Here is a 24,603-nt window from a genome sequence, read left to right as displayed (position 1 = left end):
GCAGAGGGCCTTAGCCAGATGATCAGTAGAATTCTAAGGCCTGAGAACCTCTTGGCATTATATGCAAAACATCCTTCTATGAACATAGATGCATAGCTTATATTAGATTCTAAAAGAGATGATGATCACATGCACATACACAAACAAAACCAGTGTTTTGAAGAAGTGACACTGTAAAGATGCAATGGAAGGTCTTGGAGTGGGGCTGCCATTCAACTTTATGAATGTTAACCTTAGAGATGGAGTCAATTAAATAACAGTTAATATTTAAATTAGTTTATAGTGAAATAGGTCTCTGATATGGTGTTTATCATTATTTCTCTCCAAAATATTTCCTGTTAAAATTGTCATACAGTAATTAATGTGAAACTCATTTAGTATTTTACTAAAAGAAGCATGTTTACAATGGAGGGGGAGAAAGCCAATTAAAATAAGTTAAAAGCAGTTGATTTTGTCTCTAACACTCACTAATGATACCCCAAATGTACCATTTTGAAACCATTCATTCATATAGGCACTATGATGGATAATGGGAATGCAATCATGGGGGAAAAAGATCTCTGCCTATAAGGAGTTTAAAGTTTGAGAGACAACTTTCAAACTAACCATTATAATGTGACATGGTAAATGCTAAAATGAAGGGTTGTGCAAGGCAAAATAGGAAGGAGCATGGAGAACAAAACCCTGACCTGGCTTGGGGTCTGAGGGCAGGCTTCTCAGAGGAGACGAGACTAAAATCTAACATTTTTATAGCAAGTACTACTTCCCAAGAACAGTTCTGTGTTAACTCAGTTAAACCTCGTATACCATTGAGACATAAAGAGACTAAGTAATTTGTCCAAAGTCATACTGGTAGTAAGGACAGTGCCCAGATTTGAAGCCAAGCCATCTGGCTACAGCTTCTGTGTGTTAGCCCCTCCGCTATGCCACCTCTGTGCTTCAGGTAACAATGGTATAAATAAACATATGATAAAATTGGTGGTGGGGTGGCGACACCAGAAGTGGGGAAAGACAGAGAGAGGAGGAGGAGTCCAACTTTTAGCTTCTAAGAGTTAAATGTTTTCTAAATTCAAATTTACATTCATTTACATTCATGAGGCTCAGTTTCCTTAATAGTTCCTTCTCCATTCTCTCACTATTTAGAAGAGGGGTCCTGACACTTATCTGTGGGTTATCTGAATTTCCACATATTCAGCTTGTGTTGGGTGACATTTTCACTTAACTTCATGAGATATTCATTTCATTCTTTTAATCATTTATTTACTCATTTATTCACTCCATTTATTTCAAAGTTTTACCTTGTCTGTATTGGGTGGTACATATGGAAGCCTCCTCAAAAGAGATGAGAAGTAAGAAATTCAGTTCTGCAAACTAAGGTGTAAATATTCCTTGTTGTACTTTTACCCCAAATTCTTTTCTAGTCATATAAATTTGCAAAATAACTATAACAATAATGCCTTTAAAAAAGGGGAAAAACAGTTTCAGTTTCATCTTAGTGTTCGTGATAAAAACAATGCTTGCAGTTCCTCCATGATTTTCTAGCTACTAGTGACACAGAAGGCCCTTTACAAACTCAGGATCACGGTGTTTGCGTTTGTTCTTCCCCATGCTGTGGCTCCATGGAACCGAGCATTTGGGGAGGCCCAGTGCTTCTTCAGACCACTGCTATCCATTTAGTGCGCTCCGGAGTCCCACCTGCTCTCAGGAAGTGACTTGGGTCCTGGGAGAAGTACTGCTTATTATTTGTTCCTACATGGTCCCTGCTGACTTCATATTATAATATTGTTTAAAAGTTTTCTTTACTGGAGCGAAGATCTTCTATTTGTATTATGTCATAAATTTCACGTGGAATAATAAGACTTTCACTAGCTTTTGTGTGTCACCTCTTTTTACGTCACTTGTCTGGTGGCACTGAGAATACCTCTTCACTGAAAATGGATCCATTTACAGTCAATAATAGGGTGGCTAATGTTCGTTTTTCTTGGGAAAACTGAAATGCGCACCTTTTATCCTATTATACTGATCCTCCAGCTCCAGATTATCTGATTGTGTAGCTTCTCATTTTCTCTTGTATCTTACCACTATTATTAATAAGAATTCTGTTGCTAATAGCTTTGGAAAATAATATGTGTGCTTTCAGCCACTACCTGTATTTTTATGGTTTGTCTGATTTAGCTGGACTTTGATATTTATTTCAAATGCTGCTTTGTTGCAGATCAAATGTGAGGAGCCCTAATGTCCCTCCAGATTTATTTTCAATGTCCTAAATTTTGCTGGAAGAGAATGGGGTTAATACTTGAACTAAGTATAACTTTTAACACCTTTAAGTGTATAATCTGTAGTCTATATTCTTTACGTGTGATATACCTATAGATATGTGTATGTGTATATATCTAGGCACATATCTATAATACCTATATATATATTTACAAATATATATAGACAGAGAAGAAGATTTTTTTAAAAATGCAGGATAACAGTTTTGTAAATATCTGTGCACACCTTTTATGGTGAAATTTCTTTTTCCTAAAGGATATTTTATTTTTTTAACACACAAAAGTCATATTTTAGAAAAAATGTTATCAATATACTCTATCAAGTTCCCAGCCCATCATTCTTTTTATAGCCTTTTGCACACGCTTTCTATTTTGGAAGTAATCTTCAAATTTATTTTGTCAAACAGAATACTATAAGGAATGTTTATAGAATATTGTAAATATTTATTTATGAACTTAAAAACATCTATAATTATTTACTGTTTTAAAGAATACATTTTAGGTTTTGGTATAAAATCTTACTTTGTTCTGGCCTGAACCTAACTATTTCTAGGATCAATGGGATTTCATTCATTTTATTTTTTTAATCAGTGTTTTGAGTACCTACTTTGTATGAAATTATGCTGAGTTCTGAGATACTATGGCAAATAAGCTGGATATAGTCTTTGGCCTCATGAAAATCATTTTACATTTGTGATGACTGTGTCTTAGGAACTTCAACTATTCTTTAGGTTTTTTTCCTAACAGCAGTTCTTCTTTTGCCCAGGGCAAATACGTAGGATATATTCTTAGAAATGTCCTACAGATGTTCCATACTTCTTCCAAAAGTAAAAAAGTCATAAATTTCTTGACATGGAAAGAGTGGATAAAAACAATGCCTGCAGGTCCTCCATGATTTTCTAGCTGCTAGTTAGACTTCTTTTTTTTTTTTTCTTTTTTTTTTTTGAGACAGAGTTTCTCTCTGTGTCACTCAGGCTGGAGTGCAATGGCATGATCTCGGCTCACTGCAACCACTGCCTCCCGGTTTCAAGTGATTCTCATGCCTCAGCCTCCTAAGTAGCTGAGACTGCAGGTGCACACCACCACACCTGGCTAATTTTTGTATTATTAGTAGAGACGGGGTTTCGCCATGTTGGCCAGGCTGGTCTCGAACTCCTGTCCTCAGGTGATCCACCCACCTCGGCCTCCCAAAGTGCTGGGATTACAGGCGTGAGCCACCATGCCTAGCCAAAAAAGTGGAGGTTTTTTTTTTTTTTTTAAGTCACTGGTGTTTTATGCAATAGCGACTTTTTGGTTGACTTCTGAGACCCAAATCTAGTTTTTTTGGTGCTTAGAGAGTGATTTTTAACCACAAGAATTTTTATCTAAAGCTCATGAACCCCTCAGACAGGAGTCTCAAACTCTAGCTTACAAAAAAACTCACCTGGGACACTTGCTCAAAAGTAATATTTCTGGGCTTCATCCCGTAGAGATGCTGATTCATTAATTCTGGAGAAGATCCAGAAATTTGCATTTTTAATGCTACAGAAGATCCTGAACCGTACTGCCCTGTGAGAGCCAAAGATGGACTTCAGGTGGTTCTGTTTAGCCTTCACACTGTGACTACATGAATTGAATTCAATGAGAAAGTCTAGGAGGCTTTAGAAGACTTTCCTTAGTTTCTTAAAGGGGTCTGCAAAAATACTGTGATAATGTTAGAAGCAGTGGTTTACAAGTGGAAGAGGGTACTGGTAAAGTCATCCATACAACCAACAACAAGAACTCACAGCAAAAGGTCTAACAATGAAAGGAAAATCTATAAAGCAGATATAAATATTCAAGTTGTAGAGGAATCCAGAGCAGTGTCCCCCACACAGCTGTTTTTGAGAATATCTCAGAAGTGAGTAGATATGTGTTGATAAACTGGTGTTCATTGCTCGAAAAGGTTTGAGAAACACTAAGTTTAGAAAGTTATTACTTTATTATGGAAGGAAACAGAGACTTTAATATGCTAATTAGCTTTGTGAATTACTTTAAGAAGAATTCAGTATGTAGTATTTCCCAAGCTTATTTGGTCATAGAACCCTTTTCATATAATCTAAAATGAAAGCAATTTGAGAAATGCCCTTTAACAGAGGGACAAACATTAGTCCCTGAGTGTAGCATAGAAATAAATAACTTTCATTATAACTCTATCATGAAGAAAAATTTACGTTGTTTTAAATACACTAAATAATAAAGCAGAATATTTTATATTGCATTTTAGAAAAATTCTTATTAAAATTATATATAAAGAAAAAACCCTCAACTATCTCCTCATTGTTTATGTGGGCTTACTCATCTAGTTGATGGTAAATTAAATACTTTCTCTAAAATGAAAATTTAATTTTATCTTTATAATATTTTGGGGATTTAGGAGAACTGTGTATTTCCTAAGAATCATAGAGCTCATCATAGCCAAATAATAGTTATTATGTCAGATATTTTACAGCAATGGTTAGCAGCAGGCCAGAGTTGCCTGTGTATAAACATGTATGTCCAAAACTTTGAAGCACAACAGTTCCATAGTGATTTAAATAAATAAATAAAGGCCAGGTTGGCTTAGTGGAGGAAGAAGAACTCCTGGATTGATTGTATCCAAAAAGTTTTCAGAAGGGCGCCGTGGCTGACGCCTGTAATCGCAGCACTTTGGGAGGCCGAGGAGGGCCAGCCTGGGCAACATGGAGAAATACCGTCTCTACTAAAAACACAAAAATTAGCCGGGCATGGTGGCGGGTGCCTGTAATCCCAGCTACTCAGGAGGCTGAGGCAGGAGAATCGTTTTAATCCGGCAGGTAGAAGTTGCAGTGAGCCGAGATGGAACCACTTTTTTTTTTTTTTTTTTTTTTTTTTTTTTTTGAGACAGGGTCCCACTCTGTGGCCCAGGTTGGAGTGCAGTGGCGCAATCTCAGCTCACTGCAGCTTCACTTCCCGGGCTCAGGTGACCCTCCCACCTCAGCCTCCTGAGTAGCTGGACCTACAGGCTCGCGCCACTACGCCCAGCTAATTTGTTTGTTTGTTTGTTTGTTTGTTTTGGTATTTTTTGTAGAGATGGGGTTTGCCATGTTGCCCAGGCTGGCAGATAACGTTTCCTGGAGAGGTAACTTAGAGGAGAGGAGCAAACAAATAATATTGAAAAATGCGGAAAGGAGATTAATTTAGCAAAGGAGAAGATCAAAGGAATTTCTGCTGGGAGAAACTCTTTCCTAATTTTGTTAACAATAAGAGTTTAAGGGACAGAGAAACATATGCTTAGGCAGATAGAAATCATGAGTTAAGTTGTGATGATTAGGACACTAGTCCTATGAGATACTGTGAGGTAAAATAAGTCAAATAAGTTTGGGAAATGCTACTTCATCCTTTGTGCTTAATTTTGCTTTAATTGGCCTTTCACAAAATGAATTTATCACAGAATTATTTTCCCCATAAATTAAGAACCCGTACAATACACCTTGGGAGAACACTGAGCTGATAGTAATAGGAAATAAGGACTACTAATTAATGGGCCGCTACCATAATCATTGGTTCTTTGGGACAAAAAAATGATTTGATTTAGGTCATATATTTTATTCTGTCCTCTTACATTATTTAGTTATAAAGATTCGCTGAATTAAAAGAAGATTTACCTTTCACGACTGTTATATTCCTGGAATACAAGAGTCTTCTAAATCCAGGTCATGAAAGTAAGACCTCTTCATCTAGAATCTTCAGACCTCGCATAATTGTCAACAAGTAACAAGCACTCTTATATAATTTTGACTCTTAAAGATTCTTCTTGTGGTGCTTCTTTGCTTACTTTATAAACATTCACAAGACTTCCAATTTGGAATTGAGCCAGATAAAGACTTCTTAAACATGCTTAATTTCTAGTGAAACTATTGAGCGGCCTTTCCTAGTAAAGAATTAGGAGGGATTCTTAAAGCCTTTGAAAATTTGGTTTATAAACATTTTAGGTCCAAAAGGAAATTTAAGGTTTAGAAGGTTAAACTAGCCACTCATCTACATGAGCAAAGCTTAAGATAAGTCAAATAGACCAAATGGGAATCAAGTACCAACTAAATAAAACATAACATATGTGTTCTCTTTTCATTTTGGGGCATAATATTTCTGGCAAAGCCTTAGTTGTATATGCTGCCTATACATACTTGTGTTCTCTAACATGGCCATAGAAGGACAATACCTGTGAGTTAGATTTTCATGTATATTGGGCTAACGTCAACTTAGAGATGAAACAGAGTTTTTGTATTTACTTGCAGATTTTTTAAAACCTTTTTACTGTTTCAGAACAGTACTAAATTTTACAGTCTAAGTTGGTAGACAGCTCTTTCTCATAGTACCTGCAAAGAGACCATGACATTTTTAGTCCTCAGTGAAAAGACTATTGTAGGACTACAAGTCTGATGCTAACATTTTAAAGTTTCACTGAAGAGAAGTGGAATAGCCATAAAATTGTTAGATTTCTGGAATCTTCCTTCTACATCCATGTGATGAAGGTAATCTTTTTTCCCATGGAATTGCCAGACCCTATACAGTTTTTGAATAGCACTTGTATTTTGTCTCCAAAGGCATTTTGTGCCAAGTTTGTAGGAGTTTACAAATTTTCCAATTTATGATTAAGCTTCAAGCTATCTCTTAAATATGTTTTAAGAAAAGTCATTAATAAAGAAAGGATTCTTTTAAATCCTTTAAAACTTGGTCAAAAAGACCATTTAGTGATGTAATCTAAAATGAAAGCAACAAATTGGAGTTAAGAACATGAAATAAGTGAATTATTCCCCATACTCTTAAAGAGTTTAAAGGGATTTTATTATCATATTAAAATGATAGTGTGACTTTATAATTATAAGAGGGCAAAAAAACAACCTTTAAGTTGTATTGTTCTTATGCAAATAATAGATATCACAATTATTTAGACAGAAGTTATTTTTAAACATGACTTCATGAATTATGTAGCCTAGATTCAATAGCTACCTTAATTTGCTTTTTTTAATGATAGGAACAACACTTACAAGGTCTTAAAGAGTGTATCTTTGATGTAGTGTTTTGTAAAATGTTTATTTTAATTTCAGACTTACAAAAAGTTTGCCAGGATAATACAAAGAATTCCTTTACATTCAAATTTCCCAAATGTTACTATCTGACCACATTTCCACTTTTGCTTTCTCTCTCTTTCCTTCTTTGCAAAATTTTATCTTTTCTTGAACTGAAAATAGTCCATGGACACTCTTATGTATTTCAGTGTGTATTTCCTAAAGACAAAGACATTCTCTTGCTTAACCACAATAGAGCTATATAAATCGGGAAATTAAGTCATACAGTAATAGCATTCGTTAGTAGACTTCAGTCAGATTTCACCAAATTATCCCAAGAATGTCTTTTATATGAAAATAAAATGCTGATTATGTATTAATTTCAGTTTTACTTAATGTCTATTTAGACTCCTTTAGACTAGGTCATTTCCTGGCCTTTGTACTTCCTCACAAAGTACAGACCAGTTATTTTGTAGACTGTCCCTCAATTTGGGTTTGTGTAATATTTCCTTGTCATTAGATTTAAGTTATGCCAGACTGGAAAAAAAAAAGCAGAATTGCATAAGATGTGATTTTACAAGAAATCAAATTTCTATTTATAACTCTGAGAATCAATCTAATTATTTAATTGCTATATTTGCCTGAAACAGAATATTCATCTCCAGCTTCCCAGAAGAAAAGATACTCCTAGGAGATTTTATATGTATTTCTTAATGAACTAATTTGGTTTAATTATGGAGGAACTTGTTAGTTTTTATATGGTTTATGGACTCACACAGATCATTCTAATATTTACTAAGAAGATAAATAAAATGTATGACAGTATTGATCTTTTCTTTTCACAGTTACTCCTGAATGCCCACAGAAAGGAAGAAACTTCTCTCTCCCTTTAGACAAAGTCGAATTCTTATCACAGCTCATAAAATCCTTTATGAAACTGGAAAAAGGTGTTCAAGAATTGTTTGACGAAATACTTTCATCACTCAAGATAACCAGGAATACTTCAGGTAATATCCTCTTTTGTTTAAATTTGTAAATCTGTAATTTCTCTGTGTTTTTGCTTCCTGCTGCTTTGAATGAAAATGATTACTTGAAAAAAACATACGTGAAAGAATTCTTTAAATAAGCATTCGGTATAATGCACACCATGCATTATATATAAAAATGCACACATTTTTATCCTTCCTGCTTGGCAAGTTCTTTAATTCTAATTGAAAAGCATCATACATCAATTCTGGATGATTTTTAGCTAAAATTAGATCAATTTTTCTTTTCAAAGAGACACAACTAGCCTATGGAAAGAATAAGCAGACTGGGTGGTCTAGTATCTTTTCTTTTGCTCCTAGCACCCAGATGATCTTGAGCAGAACATATAGTCTCCTTAGACCTGAATTTTCTCACCTTCAAAATAATGATGTAGGACTACATTAATTTTCTCTTTGTTTTCTTTCAGGATTAGATGCTTCAGATTTCGATATGTTATAATGTTATATAGGGTTGTGAGAATTAAATGACAGTGAAAATAAAATACCTAAGAAAATGTCTAGTATATCATAAACTATCAATAAATGTGAGTTGTTAAAATAGTAATTATAATTATGGAATATGTTGTTTTTAGTTTAGTCTTAACAAAATCCCTTTGAAAAAAGCCATGCTGTGTGTGCTGAATAATATTTCCAACATTAAAGGTAAAATTCAAAGGTATAATGGTTGAGGTATGTTCTCTGTTATCATATCTATATTTATAAAAATTTTCATTTTCCTCAGAATGAAATATACAAAGTTCTCCTTTACATGATACCATATGCCATTCTAAGGAGTGTAAATATATATATATTTGCTGCATCTGCAAAAAAAAGTGAAGGAAGCAAGTGATTAACAATTAGTCTGAAAAATTGAATCCCCAAAACTGATCTTTTGGTAAAATTATTTTCACTTATTATGTTTACTCTTGTATTCCTTTACTTACTTTGCCCACATAAATAATGTCACAAAAGTTATAGGGTTGGATTTTGTTTTACATTAAACATAGTTTACTGGCCTTCTTTGTTTCAGGTGAAATTTAGGTAACACTGTTATATTATAAAATAAATAACGTAGATCACTTTTTCAAATTTGGAGAGAATTTGAAGAAAAAATAAAGATGGACTATAGATTTCTGAAGCCAACCCAAAAAAAAGCCAAGGGGAAAGTAATAAAAATGCAAGTCAGAAAATACGAATATTAATTAAAATAGAGAATGAAAAAGTAGATTTAATTAGGAGGGAATGTGACCCTTAAAACGTCTTTTAGATAGAGTTTGACTGTGAGGTCAAACAGAGATCTGAATAGAGAAATATGATATCCTAATTATTGATTGACATATTGGTTCCTGGAACAGTTGACGATGGAGTTGGTACTCATCCACCGTGCCTGGCTAAGATTTGTCATCTCTCATCTACATCTCTAACAGATCTTTTCTGAGGTATGCATCAAGAAACAGAATGAACTTCAAAACATCTAGGCTTCTACCCATTTGAATCATCTTGTATTAGTCCTAGGCTAGACTCTTGGGAATTAAGTCAGTTTTGTGAACTTTATTCTTCTTACAGTCAGCATAAATTCAAAATTAGAATTGTGTTAGGAGGTATTATAAAGATGTAACACCAAAATGGCCAAGAATTGAAGCACAGATTTGGCATGCTGACTTTAGAGAAAAGGAGAACAATTTTGAAAAAGGTGATTCAATTCCATTAGATTAAGATCAGGCAATGTGGAGACTTGCAAATGCTGGATATTTGAGAGCAATGGTTACCATTCGTGAATAAAAGTCAACAGAGCAAATACATAATTTGCCACAATATACTGTTGCAAATGTGTCATCTTATAAGCAGTAAGGCAGATAAAAGCAACTTCAATATCATGTTAATAATAGTGGACTATATGAACACATTTGTGGATTATCAAACACAGGATGTAGAAGGAATTTCAAGGGGCAAGTATAAGAAGTGTCTAAGTATTAGAACGTCTCCTTGTGATATATGTAGTCTTCTTTGTTGAAATTCATATTTTTTGGTCGCAAAGCCAAGATTGATTTAATGTGACACAGCTTTATGTAAATAGATTCCTGAGAAGAATGATCTTCAGGGAAATTGTCAAGAAAAATCTTAAATGTTTTATTCAGTGTATCCAAGTTAATCAATTCTTATCAAAAGCATTGGTTTCTTAAATCAGGAAGGAAAAGACTCCTTGAAATGGATGATTAAGGAAGCCAACTATATTTTAACTATTGGGTATTCCTGATAGTTAATGTTTTGCTTAGAAATCTGGTGAGGAAGAGAATAGGGGGAAAAAAGAGAGGAAGTCATTTGGTTTCCTGCGTGTTTATTTTGATTGGAGCATATTTTGCTAATAAAGATCTTGGAAAGAGTTGCCTACAATGTCTATGTAACCCAAACATATGAACAGATGAAAAGTGAGGGTTTTTTTTTTCATTGTGCAGATTTTTAAAAAATGTCCAGACACTTAACATCACATAGAGAAAATATAAAAATGGTTAACCAAATATTTTACTTTTTACTTTGATGTTTACTATTATATTGTAGACTTAGCCAAATTGGCCGTTCTGTCAGTAATTTGATTGTAGACAAGAGATTTTGTAGAGATACAATAAATATTTTCTGAGAAAGAAAAGATATTTTGTCATTATTTGCTTTTGTTTGGTCATGATTTGATGGTTTTCTATTTTTGTCACTTCAAAAAATGATAGGACATTATTTGACTGTTGTGGTGCCTTACTGTGTTAGGTGATGATATCTTATGGAGTGGCCGTGGATTTGATTTATGGGGCATTTCTAATGCTTCTTCGGAATAAAGTTGTTCTTTGGGCAATTCCTCAATTTTTCCAAAGGTGGCATCTGAGATTTATCTAAACCAGGAGGCTTCTTGGCCCTCATTTTTCTTTAGCCCCAGCAATGACAAAGAGCAATGGCTGCTTCAATTGGATGTAAGAAGAACACTTAGGGTTTGTCTCAGAAGAATCAAAGATTTCAGATCTTCTGAAAGATTTTTTGTACTCTTAGGGGGTCTTAAGAGGGGTCAAATGGCTTCTAAGAGTTCCTTAGCTAGATGGTTAAGGGATTGTATTAGGGAGGCGTATGTAGTTAAGGTAAAGAGGCTCCTAGGGTTTGTAAAGCTCATTACACTAGGACTTTAGCTGTTTCTTGGGCAGAGAGGTCGAAGGCTTCCACATTGGAAATTTGCAAGGTGGCCACCTGGGTTTCTCTTCATACTTTTTCATGGTATTATCTCTTGGATGTAGTCTCTTCTACAGATTCAGCTTTTGGTGGGAGGTTGCTTGTGAGCCAGAAAAAGAACAGTGAAGAAAAGAAATACTTGTAGTTCCCACTTAGAGCTGCCAACAAGGCAAGTTGCTTTGTAGTGCACACAATGGGAACCTATGAACACCAATTTGGGTGTGAAAGTGGATGTCACAGGGAAGTACTGCCAACCTCTACTCTATGAAAGAAAGCAGCAGTGTAGAAACTAACCAGAAGTATAAAATGAACCACAAAGAACTCTGTAGGGGAAGCTGTTGAGCAGCTGGCATTCTTGTGACCCTCTGCACTCTTCTGAGGTTCTTAATCTAGGCATGCTTTTAAAGACACCAGTATTGACTGCATGCAAATAACTATATGTTACAGTGATGAGCCGAAAGTGGGCTACCTTCTCTAGACAATGATAATAGGTGTATAGATTTTAAATACATCTTTAAAATATATGAAATAATTCATCAAATGTTTAGAGTTCATAGAGTTTTACATTGCCAAATTTCAAAATTGACCATTTTTAATTCCAAACAAATGTAAAAATGCCACAATTTGTTAAATCCAGAATATATCATATTAGTGTAGATCCCATGTTAGTAATCCTATCTAAAGACGATAACTTTTGCTTCCCTGTACAGAATTAAGTTTTTTTAAACCATTTTAATTTAGGGGAGAGGGATTATATTTTAAAGGCTATCATAATTGCTTCATAATTCATTTTCTATATCTTACTATAGAATTGCTCACCAGCAAGAGGAGTCTTGGAAAGCTTCTTTTTTTCCTTAGTCATCTTGAATATAGGCAGATGGTTTGTATAAACATCTGAGCACATTACTTTGAGTGAATAAACATAATGTATTTGGGAGTGAAATGATAAATACAAGATAATTAACTTTTTCCGTAAGTCTTAAACTATAGCTACACAATAGCAGACAGTTACTTCCAGAAACAGATCTGCAAAGCTTATACTTCAATCTAGTATTATTTTTCCAAAGTAAATACCTTCTAAATGAGCTATCTATGGAAAAGTAAAGTGACATTAAGAATCCAACTTTGTCCCTTCTTGTCATTAACAACTTGATCTTTTTAATTTTTTCTTTTCTAAAAAACTGAAAACTTTTAATAGGATGAAAAAGTAACTACTTCATATATATCTCCATGTTAAAAATAACTCAAAATCTTGTCATACTATGTAGAAATTCTCTTTTATAACAATTTAGAAAATGTAGAAACACCTCGTTATTTCTACTAGAGGAATAGTTTTCCATTGGTGCATGTATCATAATTTAACCAGTTATTCATTGATGGACAGCTAGGATTTTTTTCTCTCTTCCTTTGCTACCACAAAACATGATATGGCAAATTTCCTTAACTATTTCTTATATGTACACAACTATATCTGGATGGTAAATTTCAAAAGTAGAATTGCTAAATAAACAGGCATGATCATAAAGAGGATGAAAAGACAAGCCACAAACTAAGAAAAAACTGTTTGCAAAACACATATATGATAAAGAACTTGTATCCAAAATATACAAAGAACTCTTAAAATTCAACAAGAAAACAAACAACCCAATTTAAAAATTCATAAAAGATCTGAACAGACACCTCACCAAAGAGGATATACAGATGGCAAATAAGCATATGAAAAGATGCTCAACATCATGTCATTAGGAAAATGCAAATTAAAACAAGATGACACTACACACCTATTAGAATGGCTAAAATCCAAAACACGTACAACGCCAAATTCTGGCAAGGATGTGGAACAACTCTCATTCATTGCTGTTAGGAATGCAAAATGGTACAGGCTCTTTGGAAGACAGTTTGGCAGTATCTTACAAAGCTAAACATAGTTTTACCATACAATCCAGCAATTGCACGCGTAGGTATTTATCCAAATGAGCTGAAAACTTATATCCGTACAAAAACCTGCACAGGAATGTTTATAGCAGCTTTATTCGTAACTGCCAAAACTTGGAAGCAGCTAAAATGTTCTTCAGTAGGTGAATGTATAAACAGACTGTGGTACATCAATACAATGGAATATTATTCATCGATAAAAAGAAATGAGATGTCAAGCCATTAAGAGACATGGAGGAAACTTAAATGTATATTACTAAGCGAAAGAAGCCAATGTGAAAAGGCTACATACTATATGATTCCAACTATATGACATTATGAAAAAGGCAAAACTATAAAGACAGCAAATACATTAGTGGGTACCAGGGTGGGAGTATGGGGAGGAGGGATGCATAAGTGGTGCAAAGTGAATTTTTAAAGCATGGACACTATTCTGTGTGACAGAGTAATGGGGGGTACATGACATTATACATTTGGCAAAACCCATAGAATTGCACAACACAGAGTGAACCCTAATGTAAACTGTAGACTTAGTTAATAATAACATTTTTATATTTGTTCATCAGCTGTAACAAATATACAGTACATTGCAAGATGTTAACAGTAGAGGAAACTGAGGGCAGGGAGGAAGTATATGTGAACTTTCTGCTCAATTTTTTTGTAAACTGAAAACTTTGCTAAAAAATAAACTATTAATTTTCAGAAAGTGGACATTTTGAGAAAGATTGGCAAGTCAGCTTGTCATATCTACTTTGACAGTTGATGGTATTTTTGTTGTGCAGACTTACTTTATGGTTTCTGCATTTTGTGTCCTGAAAAGTCTTCTCTATGTGGATCTTTTAAAAAAATTTCCATATTTTCTCTTAATGGGCATATAGTTGCATTTTTCTTTATTTAAAAATCTTTGACTAATCTGGATTTTATTTCAATTAGAAGTGATCCTTATTTGTAACACCATCTTCTTGAAAATACATTATAAAATACAAGCCATAAGAATCATTTTAAGTTAAATGGTATAACACTGTTTGAGTCTAAAACCTTCTCTGTGTTGTGATGTGTCTTGAGAAATGGAATAGGATTCTTAAACTGCAGTCCATTGGATTAATTAATGAGATTTACAAGAGGGCCTGGAAATCCCCAATTGTGTGTGTGTGTGTGTGTGTGTGTGTGTGTGTGTGTGAGATGCACATGTGCCTGCCATACAGTCATATTATGCATTTTTGTTTGCAGTGTTCTGTCACTTTAATCATGTTCTTAGAGTGTTCACAAATCCAAAGATGATTAAGAAATACTAGAGTTGATGAAAACTTTTCCTCAGAATATATAAACTCTGATAAAATTTCCCAAAATAGTGATGTTATTGCCAACCAAATGGAATTTTTACCTTTAATACACTTTATGCGCAAGATGGTTGAAATTAACATCAGAACAAAACACTTCTATTTCATCAACTATATTCCTTAGAAATCATTCACAATTAAGTTCATAGAGCCAGATTTAGGAAAAGAAAACATGCATCTACTGGATGACTCTATTGGTCAGAGTCCCTACTGATAGAGTCAGTTAGATTTTGAAATTTGCTTTGCCCAGGCATAAAGAAATTGATTCTTGGTAAATCGTGGGGAAAAAAGAAAAGTTAGATCATAACATAGAATTCATCATCATATACCATGTCTAAGCCAAAAAAAGTAAACATTAAATTATTCATACTGAATCAAATTATCATTAATCTAATCTTAATGGAAAAGTAGAAAGATTTATTTTGGAGTAGTTATTTATTACATTTTTATAGATCAAATTATTTTTTCCCATGGAAAAGAGTTTCTTAATTGTAAAAAACAAAAGTTGTGGAAATATTTCCATTTTCAGAGCTAGGGATTATTTTATGCCTGTCTCAGAGTTTGTTTTTTTTAAATGAATCATTGATATGCTTAAGGGTAAAATTTTTCTCATTATGCTGATGTTTATGTATTTTTCTTCTTTGAAGTGAATATGCTAGGAAATACCACCATTTTTAAAATATAGTACTTTAGAATTAACTTTTTAAATGAACAAGGAAATAATATTTATTTTGTCCTCTTACATTATCAACATGAAAATAAACTAATGACAAAAATCTTTATTTTGAAGATTATATGTTTATGTACATCAAAAATGAATGTAATTGGGATGTAGATTTCATCAAGTTTTATGTGGAAAAGGACTCTATCTATCTTGATTCTGTCATTATTGTAATGGTGACATCAGCCTGTATCTTTTTGACTATATTCTCTATATATTTTTATTTGTGGATGTGTATATGTATGTATGTACTGTGGATAGAGCTTTTCTACAGTTAATATTTACCTGAATTTATAAATCACATCTAGTATGCTTTTTAAACAATATATATTAGTGTGTTTGTTTTCTTTTCTGTTGCTTAGGAATTTTGGAGAAATCCAATAGAGAAGTTGTAATAGAAAAACCTAGAGCAAATGAAACCAATATTCCTTCAGAGCAATTGCTGTCAGGAAAAGAGGTAAGTGAAGGAAAAAAAGTGTTTTATAATTCACATATACTATCATCGTATGCCTGTGAATCCATTATGAATCAAAATGTCTTGAGATTTACCCTTTGCTACAAAAAAATAATTTTTCAATTTTGGATTGAAAATTGGCTTATAAGTTTTTGATGAAAATTCAATTTAGTGCGGATGCTGTCTTCATATAAAATCTATTCCATGGGAGGAATAGAGAGATGGAAGTCAAGAGATCTTTGTTCTTATCCTGACTCAGGGTCTGCACTTAGAGGATGTGGGCTATAGATAATTGTTGAATAGTGAGAAAATGGAGATTAAAAAGGAAAAGGAAACAATAATCTGAACTGGCCTCATATTTTTGATCCCCATCCTGTGATTGTTTGGTCCCAAAACCTGTTACCACTCTTTGCTCTGCTCTAGATTGCAGAGAATTACACTTCCCAGGCCCCCTTGCTTTCGGATTCTGGGACGGTTTAGCCAATTAAAGGCATTGATGGAAGACCTCTTGGAAGGCATTGATGGAGCATAGGAGTTGCAGAGAAATCAGAGCGTTTCTTCTCTCTCTGTCTTAAGGAACATCTCTGATAATGGCTGTGACACCTTTATCTCCACCCTGAGCCCTGCTCCCCCCATGCAGCCTGCCCTGCATGACTTCAGTTCTACCTGGCAGGTCTGCTTGGGCTTTAGCTTCGACTGGTAGCCCCAGGAGCTACTCTTCCATAACCTAGTCCCTTTTCTAAATTCCTCCAGCCCTAGGGGTGGTTGCAGCCTCCTACTCTATTAATATCTGGCCTGCTTCACAGTCCATGTTTGATTTCTCAAATCTTCCATCATGCAGGTAACCAAAACCCTACATTAAAATTCTTCCTCTTGAAAAATCTTGAGTGGTTTCTGCTTTTCGAATGGACCCTGAATGATACACTAGGTAAATATTTAAAGAGACAAAACAACATATAGGTTTAACAGAGTTTTAGCCTTTAATAATCGGGAAAATCCTAAGTTATATATTATGCTTTAACCAAAAATCAATATCAGTACTAAGAAATTAGCAGTAAATAATAGAAATAGAGATTCAACAGATTATCTACTTTGTGCATAGAAGAGAAAACCATGTGATTCTCTTTTTTCTTGGAACAACTAGTAAGTGTTCTCTAGTCTAAATGGAATATGTATGATGCCAAATATTAGACGAGAAGAGTAGAAGTAAGAAAACTATATTTCATAAGAACAAATAAACTATTGGAGGTTTGAATAAGTAAAGGTTTTCAGTTTTCTTTTCTTTTTTCTTTTTTTTTTTTTTTGAGACGTAGTATCACTCTGTCACCCGTGCTGGAGTGCAGTGGTGCAATCTCAGCTCACTGCAATCTCCACCTCCCGAGTTCAAGCGATTCTCTTGTCTCAGCCTCCCAAGTAGGTGGCATTATAGGTGCCCACCACAATGCCCAGCTAATTTTTTATATTTTCAGTAGAGAGAGGGTTTCATCATGTTGGCCAGGCTGGTCTCGAACTCCTGACCTCAGGTGATCCGCCTGCCTCGGCCTCCCAAAGTGCTGGGATTATAGGCGTAAGCCATCATGCCCGGCCTTCAGTTTTCTTTTTAACAGCAGCTGTTAATGTACTTGTTTTTCTATATTTTGAAAAGAGAATTCAGATAGGCCAACATATTATAATTACATATATATTATCATGGGCAAAGGTAACTTTCACTGCACAAAAAAATTTTTAAAAATTCAATACAGCCATGGCAATTAATGACATTTTCCACCAGGACATAGTTGCTTGAATGGATAATGAATGACTTTAGTAAATAGACATGCCCTGATGGGGAAAACAAAAATCAGAATGTTTTTGTTTGAATTTTCTTGGAGGTAATTTTTACATTTTTTTCATAAATATGTCCCAAGGAATTACTGTCATAGCACAGGGCTATAACTATGCCACTTCCAAGTTCTCTTATTAGAAAGAAGATTATATCAGTTGAGTAGATTCAATTTTTGATGAATTTTTTTTTTTTTTTTTTTGAGATGGAGTCTCACTCTGTCGCCCAGGCTGGAGTGCAGCGGCACGATCTCGGCTCACTGCAACCTCTGCCTCCCAGGTTCCAGCGATTCTCCTGCCTCAGCCTCCTGAGTAGCTGGGACTACAGGCACGTGCCACCACACCCAGCTAATTTTTTGTATTTTAGTAGAGACCGGGTTTCACCGTGTTAGCCAGAATGGTCTCCATCTCCTGACCTCAAGTGGTCTGCTCACCTTGGCCTCCCAACGTGCTGGGATTACTGGCATGAGCCACCATGCCCAGCCCATTTTTGATGAATTTTATGCAAATATAAGATAAGAGAGATGTGTTTTAGGCCCTCTGATGCTTGAGATCCAAATAATCTTCAGAAAGTTCCATTACAATTTAGTTATGAGCGTAATGAGAGCAAGAGCCATGTTTCTGATTATAGAGTCATGGAATCATATAATTTTAGCTCTAAAAAATGAGTCACCTTTATTACTTTGTACAGTATATGTAAAAAATAAATTATTGCTGAATGAGTTGTACATATAAGAAAATTAGGCTTATGATCATAATTTCAGTAATTTTAAAATAAAAGGGACCATAGAAATCATACAATTTGACTCTGTTGTTTTTCTAGCAAAAAGCCCCCTGAGATCAAGAAAAATAAGTGATTCAGTCAGGGACATGGGGCTCAGGGTTTTCTGAAGTTGGGGTAGGTGGCACGTTACTGTAAACAAAGTTACATTAAAACAGGGAAAGTTGAATTCTAAGCATAGGTTCAGCCTACTATGCATAATGCTTTTGAACTTTAGAGAATGTTAGGAGACCTGGAGAAAATATACATTCATAAATATATTGCCTTATGAGCCATAGACCAAAGGAAAAAAGAAAACATCAGCCCCTCGACTGTACCTCAACCCCTTCTACTCCCTTCCAAGTACCCCCCCAACCACCACAATAGAACAATGCAAATTCTTTTAATTCTTCATTCTTGGAACAAAAGTAGTGCTGCTTATGACTTTGCAGCTGGAGAGACTAAAATTCTAAGCAAGTAAAAATCTAGGAAGTGCAGTGGTGTGTTTTCTCTGAGAAATTTATTTCTTATTGCTATTTTTTGGCTTGTCTGGAGTTCTGTGAGTGAAAAAGAAATAAAAGGTTGAATATTAAATGCTGCCTTATGTTGCAATACTTGTTAACAATAAACTATAAAAAAGACTATAAAAATCTAATTTAGACTTTATTAAATATATTGAATTTAAAGGTTGTTTTATGTGATAAATAGTAACTGTAGCTTTCTGTTCTTGTAAAGATGGCTTTATTGAACTATATTTAAGAGATTAAATTTTTTAAAAAGTTTTTTATTAAATCTACTGATGAATTAAAATGAAATGTCAGTATATTACTGTGTGTAAAGAATGCACATGTTTTCATATATTGCTTTATTCACTAGGTAATATTTTTTAGGTTGTAAGAATGGCTTTTACAGTATATCAAAGAATATATTCAACATGTTGAATGAAAGTAATAATTTTATATCTATAACAATAGAAACATTTGTTGCTAAGATTAACATGACTTCATATACATTTATATTTCAGGCTACCTTACTAGATTTTGGCTGGAGAAGTGCATTTAAAGAAGTGTCTCTTCCCATGGCGCACTGCATAGTAACTGCAATTGAAGGTTTTTCCACAAAAATTCTCCAACAGGAACAGAATGAAAGGTCTTCAGCTGTGAGCTATGCTATGAACCTTGTAAATGTCCAGCAAGTTTGGCAAGACAGCCATATGTTTCCTGAGGAGGAACAACCAAAGAAAATTGGAAAAGCAAGTATATGAAATCCTTTCAAACTGCTGACTGGCATGATGGGATTTATTTTAGTATAAGGCATTGCAGAAAGAACCTGTAGATCAAATGGTGGAGTCCCTTGGCAAATACTTGGTACTTGACCCAGTACCAGTTTTCTTCGGTGGTATTCATGGGCCACTGCTGCCCGAAAGGACTTATACCTGGTGCTAACTTGTTGCTCCATGAATCTGAGGCAACCAAAAAGGGGCCTCTGTGACTTCATGGGGAGCTGGGAAACCCTGGGAAAACCACCTGTTTTGATTATACGTTTGAATGACTCCAGGAAAATTTAGGAGGTTGAAAGAAGTGCTGTCTTTTCTAGCTTTGGGCACTTAAAAAAATCTTCATTAACACCTTAATGAGCTTTTCATCTCATTAGTATCAGTCTTACATCTCCATATGTGCTTTGAAAGTCACAGAACATACTGAGAAAATAGGAGGTAAATACAGTCACTTGGCATTAAATCCAGAATGAGTTCAGCAACCTATGATTGGGATATTCTTTTTTTTTTTTTTTTTTTTTTTTTTTTGAGGCGGAGTCTCACTCTGTCGCCCAGGCTGGAGGGGCGCAATCTCGGCTCACTGCAAGCTCCGCCTCCTGGGTTCACGCCGTTCTCCTGCCTCAGCCTCCCGAGTGGCTCGGACTAAAGGCGCCCGCCACCTCGCCCGGCTAATTTTTTGTATATTTAGTAAAGATGGGGTTTCACCGTGTTAGTCAGAATGGTCTCGATCTCCTGACCTCGTGATCCACCCGCCTCAGCCTCCCAAAGTGCTGGGATTACAGGCGTGAGCCACCGCGCCCGGCCGATTGGGATATTCTTAAAAGAATTTTTGAAGATGACCTCCTTATTCTGCCACAATCACCCTAAGGCTCCAGAACATTCCCTAGGTAACTGTGTTGACTGATCCAATGTGGAGATAGGCTTTACTTTTCCATTCATCACACCTCCCTTCTGCCATTAAGAAAGAGAAGATACTTAATAGATAGTGAAAGACTAGACTCATCACTTCTAAAAGTTGCTGACACCCTACCAATAAGACGATGCTACATGAGACTGTTTCTGATTCTTCTAAATTATGTAAATTGCACTGACATTTATATGTGGCATTTAATTTAAAAAAACCCTTTATGGCAATTTAGCAAAAGAAAATTAGAATAAGTTTAAAAAATAATGCAAACGTTAATATCAAGGATACATTTTCTTGATATTATACAATATCAAGGATATATTTTCTGAGTCCTACTAACTACAGATAAAGGCATTGTCACGTGTAGCTGGTTCATGAGTTTTTCATAATGTCTGTCTGGTAAGCATAAGGTTTGAAAGTTATATAGAGAGAAGCATTGTATTTCCTTATTTGACATAAAACATTTAACTTTCTACAACTGAGAAATCGATTATTACAAAGCTGCATTATTATATTTATGTTTGATGCCAAGTTCATTATTTAGGAATTTGGCTCCACTGTCCATAAATTACTTGGTGCTGTCAGAATACAAATAACTCAGTGCCACATTTATTTCTCCCTAGTTTTGTTCTGACATCATGGAAAAACTTGACACAATGCTTCCACTGGCTCTGGCATGCAGAGATGATTCTTTTCAGGAAATTAGAGCAAACTTGGTGGAGGCCTGTTGTAAAGTGGCAACAGCTGTCCTGCAGAGACTGCAAGAGAGAGCCAAGGAGGTTCCTTCCAAAGCACCCCTGAAAAACTTGCACACATACCTCTCCACGGCGGTGTATGTCTTCCAGCATTTCAAGCGATATGATAATTTGATGAAGGAAATGACTAAAAAGTGAGTGTTGTTTAAGTTTATGGCCACGCTTAAAGAAACGTGTAATCTTTGGATATCACAGGAATGAAATTTTGGTAATAAGATTTGAGAAAGAGAAAATAATAATTAACAAGGTGAATTATTTTCATTTGTCTTAACTAGGAAATATCAAAAAGGTGGAGCATGGGATATATTAAACTAAATACATAGATAGTAAGAAAGGTACACTCTCTAAAAGCACACTCAAAAACCCACGCATTTTCTGCACCCTAACCCAGTGCAACTATTTTCCACGTGTTATTGTTACATGAATAAACACACCCTTTCGTTTTGTAAGGTGCATTATACTGACCACAGTGAAAAGGAAAAATAAACTTGTTGTCTCATGGAGTGGACTTAGAAAATAAATGCATTGTAATCTATTCTAATGATCAATGTAAACATATTTCAGGACAGCCATTTAGTAGTAAAGTATAATATTTGAAGAGGAAGCATCTGGCAGTCTAATTTTCATGTATTTGTAGTCTAAAACTGCAGTATGTTTTCTGTATAGAGATAAAAATGGCCACAGGCATTAATTATCATATCGCCTTTCTTGTGGCCTTACACTGTCTAGATATAACATGGCTTCTTGCAAAAGAAACATGTAGACTTAGCAGTCCTGTGTGACCCCGAGAATCTATCCTATATTCTTTATCCAGCCTTTGCAGTCCGTTAGTTATGAAAGAAAGCAGTGTAATATTCATAGCTAAAGATAAAAGTAGAATAAATTTGGCTTGATGTAGGGTATAACTGTGATATTTCTTTAATTCTCATAAGTAGTCAGATGTTGTGATTCATGCTTGAATTTATAAACAAAATGTGCCAGAAATCATTTTATTTAATATTTCTGTAGAATTTTAAAAAACAGTTTATGAGATAATTGATATCTACAAAATTACAATTTTTAAAAATAAAGAATGTGTTTGTGGGACATTTGATAGCTTTATAAAAGTTGGTTCTGACAAGTGCATGTTGTTCTCTAGTAATAACAATAACCTAATGCCTAAATAATGCACTGATCTCTAATAACAGGCTTACAAAGAATACTTTCATTTTTGAATGATGTATTGACAATACAGTTTGTCTCAAGTTGAAGTGCATATTTGTAGAACAGCAGATGTACGTTTTCAAAGGGCTTGCAAAACAAAGACCAGCTTTTTTTTTTTTTTTTCCTTTTTGGAAAGTGAATGTGGATGCAGACTTCAGCATTAAGAGGAAATGAATGATTGATATCTAATAATCAAAACCATTTGTAGTACTGGAGATTGTTATCTCCTACTTGCACAGGCCTTAAATCTCTGTCTCTTTGATCATTCTCTCTGAACAGACCCATATTCCTGGTGCCTGTCCAACGATATCAGGAATTCATCAACACTCTACAGTTTCAGGTTACGAACTACTGCGTCAGAGTTTGTGCTACAAGCATTTTACAGGATGCTGAGAGCCACCACTGGGATGACTACAAAGCTTTTTATGAGGTGTGAAGTTAAGTTTACTATCCCTCCTTTTTACACAAATATGTTTTACTGCCTACCTGCTTTCTGGCTAATTAGAAACATGAGCTTGGCATTACTAATACACGAAGGCTGTTAGGATAATATTTTTAAAATATTGAATTCATACTTAGCAAAAACACTGTTTTTAAAAACCTGAAATAAATTAGACATCAGAACTCTCCTTCTGCTTAAAAGTAAAAATAACTTAATTTGAGCTGCAACGTTGTAGTGCCGTATAGTGAGGAATATAATGGGATACAATGAAAACTCAAAGAGATAACGATGCCAAAATGCTACAACCTTGTATTTTTTCCAAAGAGACCAATTAGTTATGGATATCCTTGCATTTTTTCTTGTTATACATTTCCATATGTGTTTGATAAATACCTTTTATTAAGCAGCTTTATTCTTTATACTTATTTTTTTCCTTCTCATTGTATGTTCTTATGAGTATGCTTTAAGACCCATTTGAGGCCGGGCGCGGTGGCTCCCGCCTGCAATCCCAGCACTTTGGAAGGGTGAGGCAGGTGGATCACTTGAGGTCAGGGGTTTGAAACCAGCCTGGCCAACGTGGTGAAACCCCATCTCTAGTAAAAATACAAAAAGTTAGCTGGGTGTGGTGGCGCATGCCTGTAATTACAGCTACTCAGGAGGCTGAGGCAGGAGAATGGCTTGAACCCGGGAGGCGCAGGTTGCAATGAGCTGAGATCCAGCCACTGCACTCCAGCCTGGGTGACAGAGCTAGACTCCATCTCAGGAAAAAAAAAAAAAAAAAAAAGAACACCCATCTGATCAGTTATAGTTTACCTATTTTCATTTAGCCCATATTTTGAAATCCCAAATTGAAGCCTGATGATTCCCAGTGCAACCAAACCCAGGATCAATTAAAATTATTCATCATCAAGCTTCATTAGTTTCCCTTCACCTAAATCTCATTGATTATGTGCAGACCACAATATTTGAAATTCCTTGAAGTTGATTCCAGGGCAGGGTGAAACATTTATAATATCTTAATAAAAGGTAATCAGGGTTTTAAAAAAAATTCAACAGCCGTGCCTAGTTTCATTAACTGTTCCATTTTACCCTTTCCTCTAGATTGAAGTTTATGACTTTCATTTTCTTGATTGTCCTAATCACTATAGAGTATTGAGAAAAACAGAGTGGAGTTTTATTCAGCAGAATCTCTCCTGTCACCTCGCAGGCACTGAAGGTTCCCGTGGTTTGATTTATGCCTGAGTTATTATCATAATAAATGTTGCTACAACAGAGAGGAGCAGCTAATAAGAAGCTCTCTTAAAGGACTTTCCACTTTTTCTAAGGCCATTTCATCTCTCCTTTAGAGGCCCTTCCCAGAGAGTTTTTCTTTTTGCAAGAGCATCCATATAGAGTTTTCCAAACCTGACGTACTTCAAACAGTCATGGAA

General features: G+C 34.9%; 1 protein-coding gene across 15 annotated transcripts in view; it reads left to right on the top strand.

Moving 5' to 3' along the window:
• The window catches only part of KIAA0825 (KIAA0825 ortholog), a 472,583-nt gene that overhangs the window by 125,009 nt on the left and 322,971 nt on the right, over positions 1–24,603 (top strand). For 14 of the 15 annotated variants that reach the window (XR_010140095.1, XR_010140096.1, XR_010140094.1 and 11 more), the window contains 5 exons: positions 8,170–8,331; positions 15,918–16,012; positions 19,615–19,842; positions 21,397–21,662; positions 23,011–23,161. Coding sequence is in view for 12 of the 15 variants with exons in the window: in XM_009240908.4 (XP_009239183.3) it covers positions 8,170–8,331; positions 15,918–16,012; positions 19,615–19,842; positions 21,397–21,662; positions 23,011–23,161 (902 nt within the window). In the remaining 3 variants the exon portion in view is untranslated. Of the gene's footprint in view, positions 1–8,169; positions 8,332–15,917; positions 16,013–16,850; positions 16,934–19,614; positions 19,843–21,396; positions 21,663–23,010; positions 23,162–24,603 lie in introns of those variants that run through there. The other variant, XM_054556452.2, reaches the window with a different exon arrangement.

This window comes from Pongo abelii, chromosome 4 (assembly GCF_028885655.2).
Source record: "Pongo abelii isolate AG06213 chromosome 4, NHGRI_mPonAbe1-v2.0_pri, whole genome shotgun sequence".
Taxonomy (NCBI): Eukaryota; Metazoa; Chordata; class Mammalia; order Primates; family Hominidae; genus Pongo; species Pongo abelii.
This window is presented reverse-complemented; position numbering and strand designations above follow the sequence as displayed.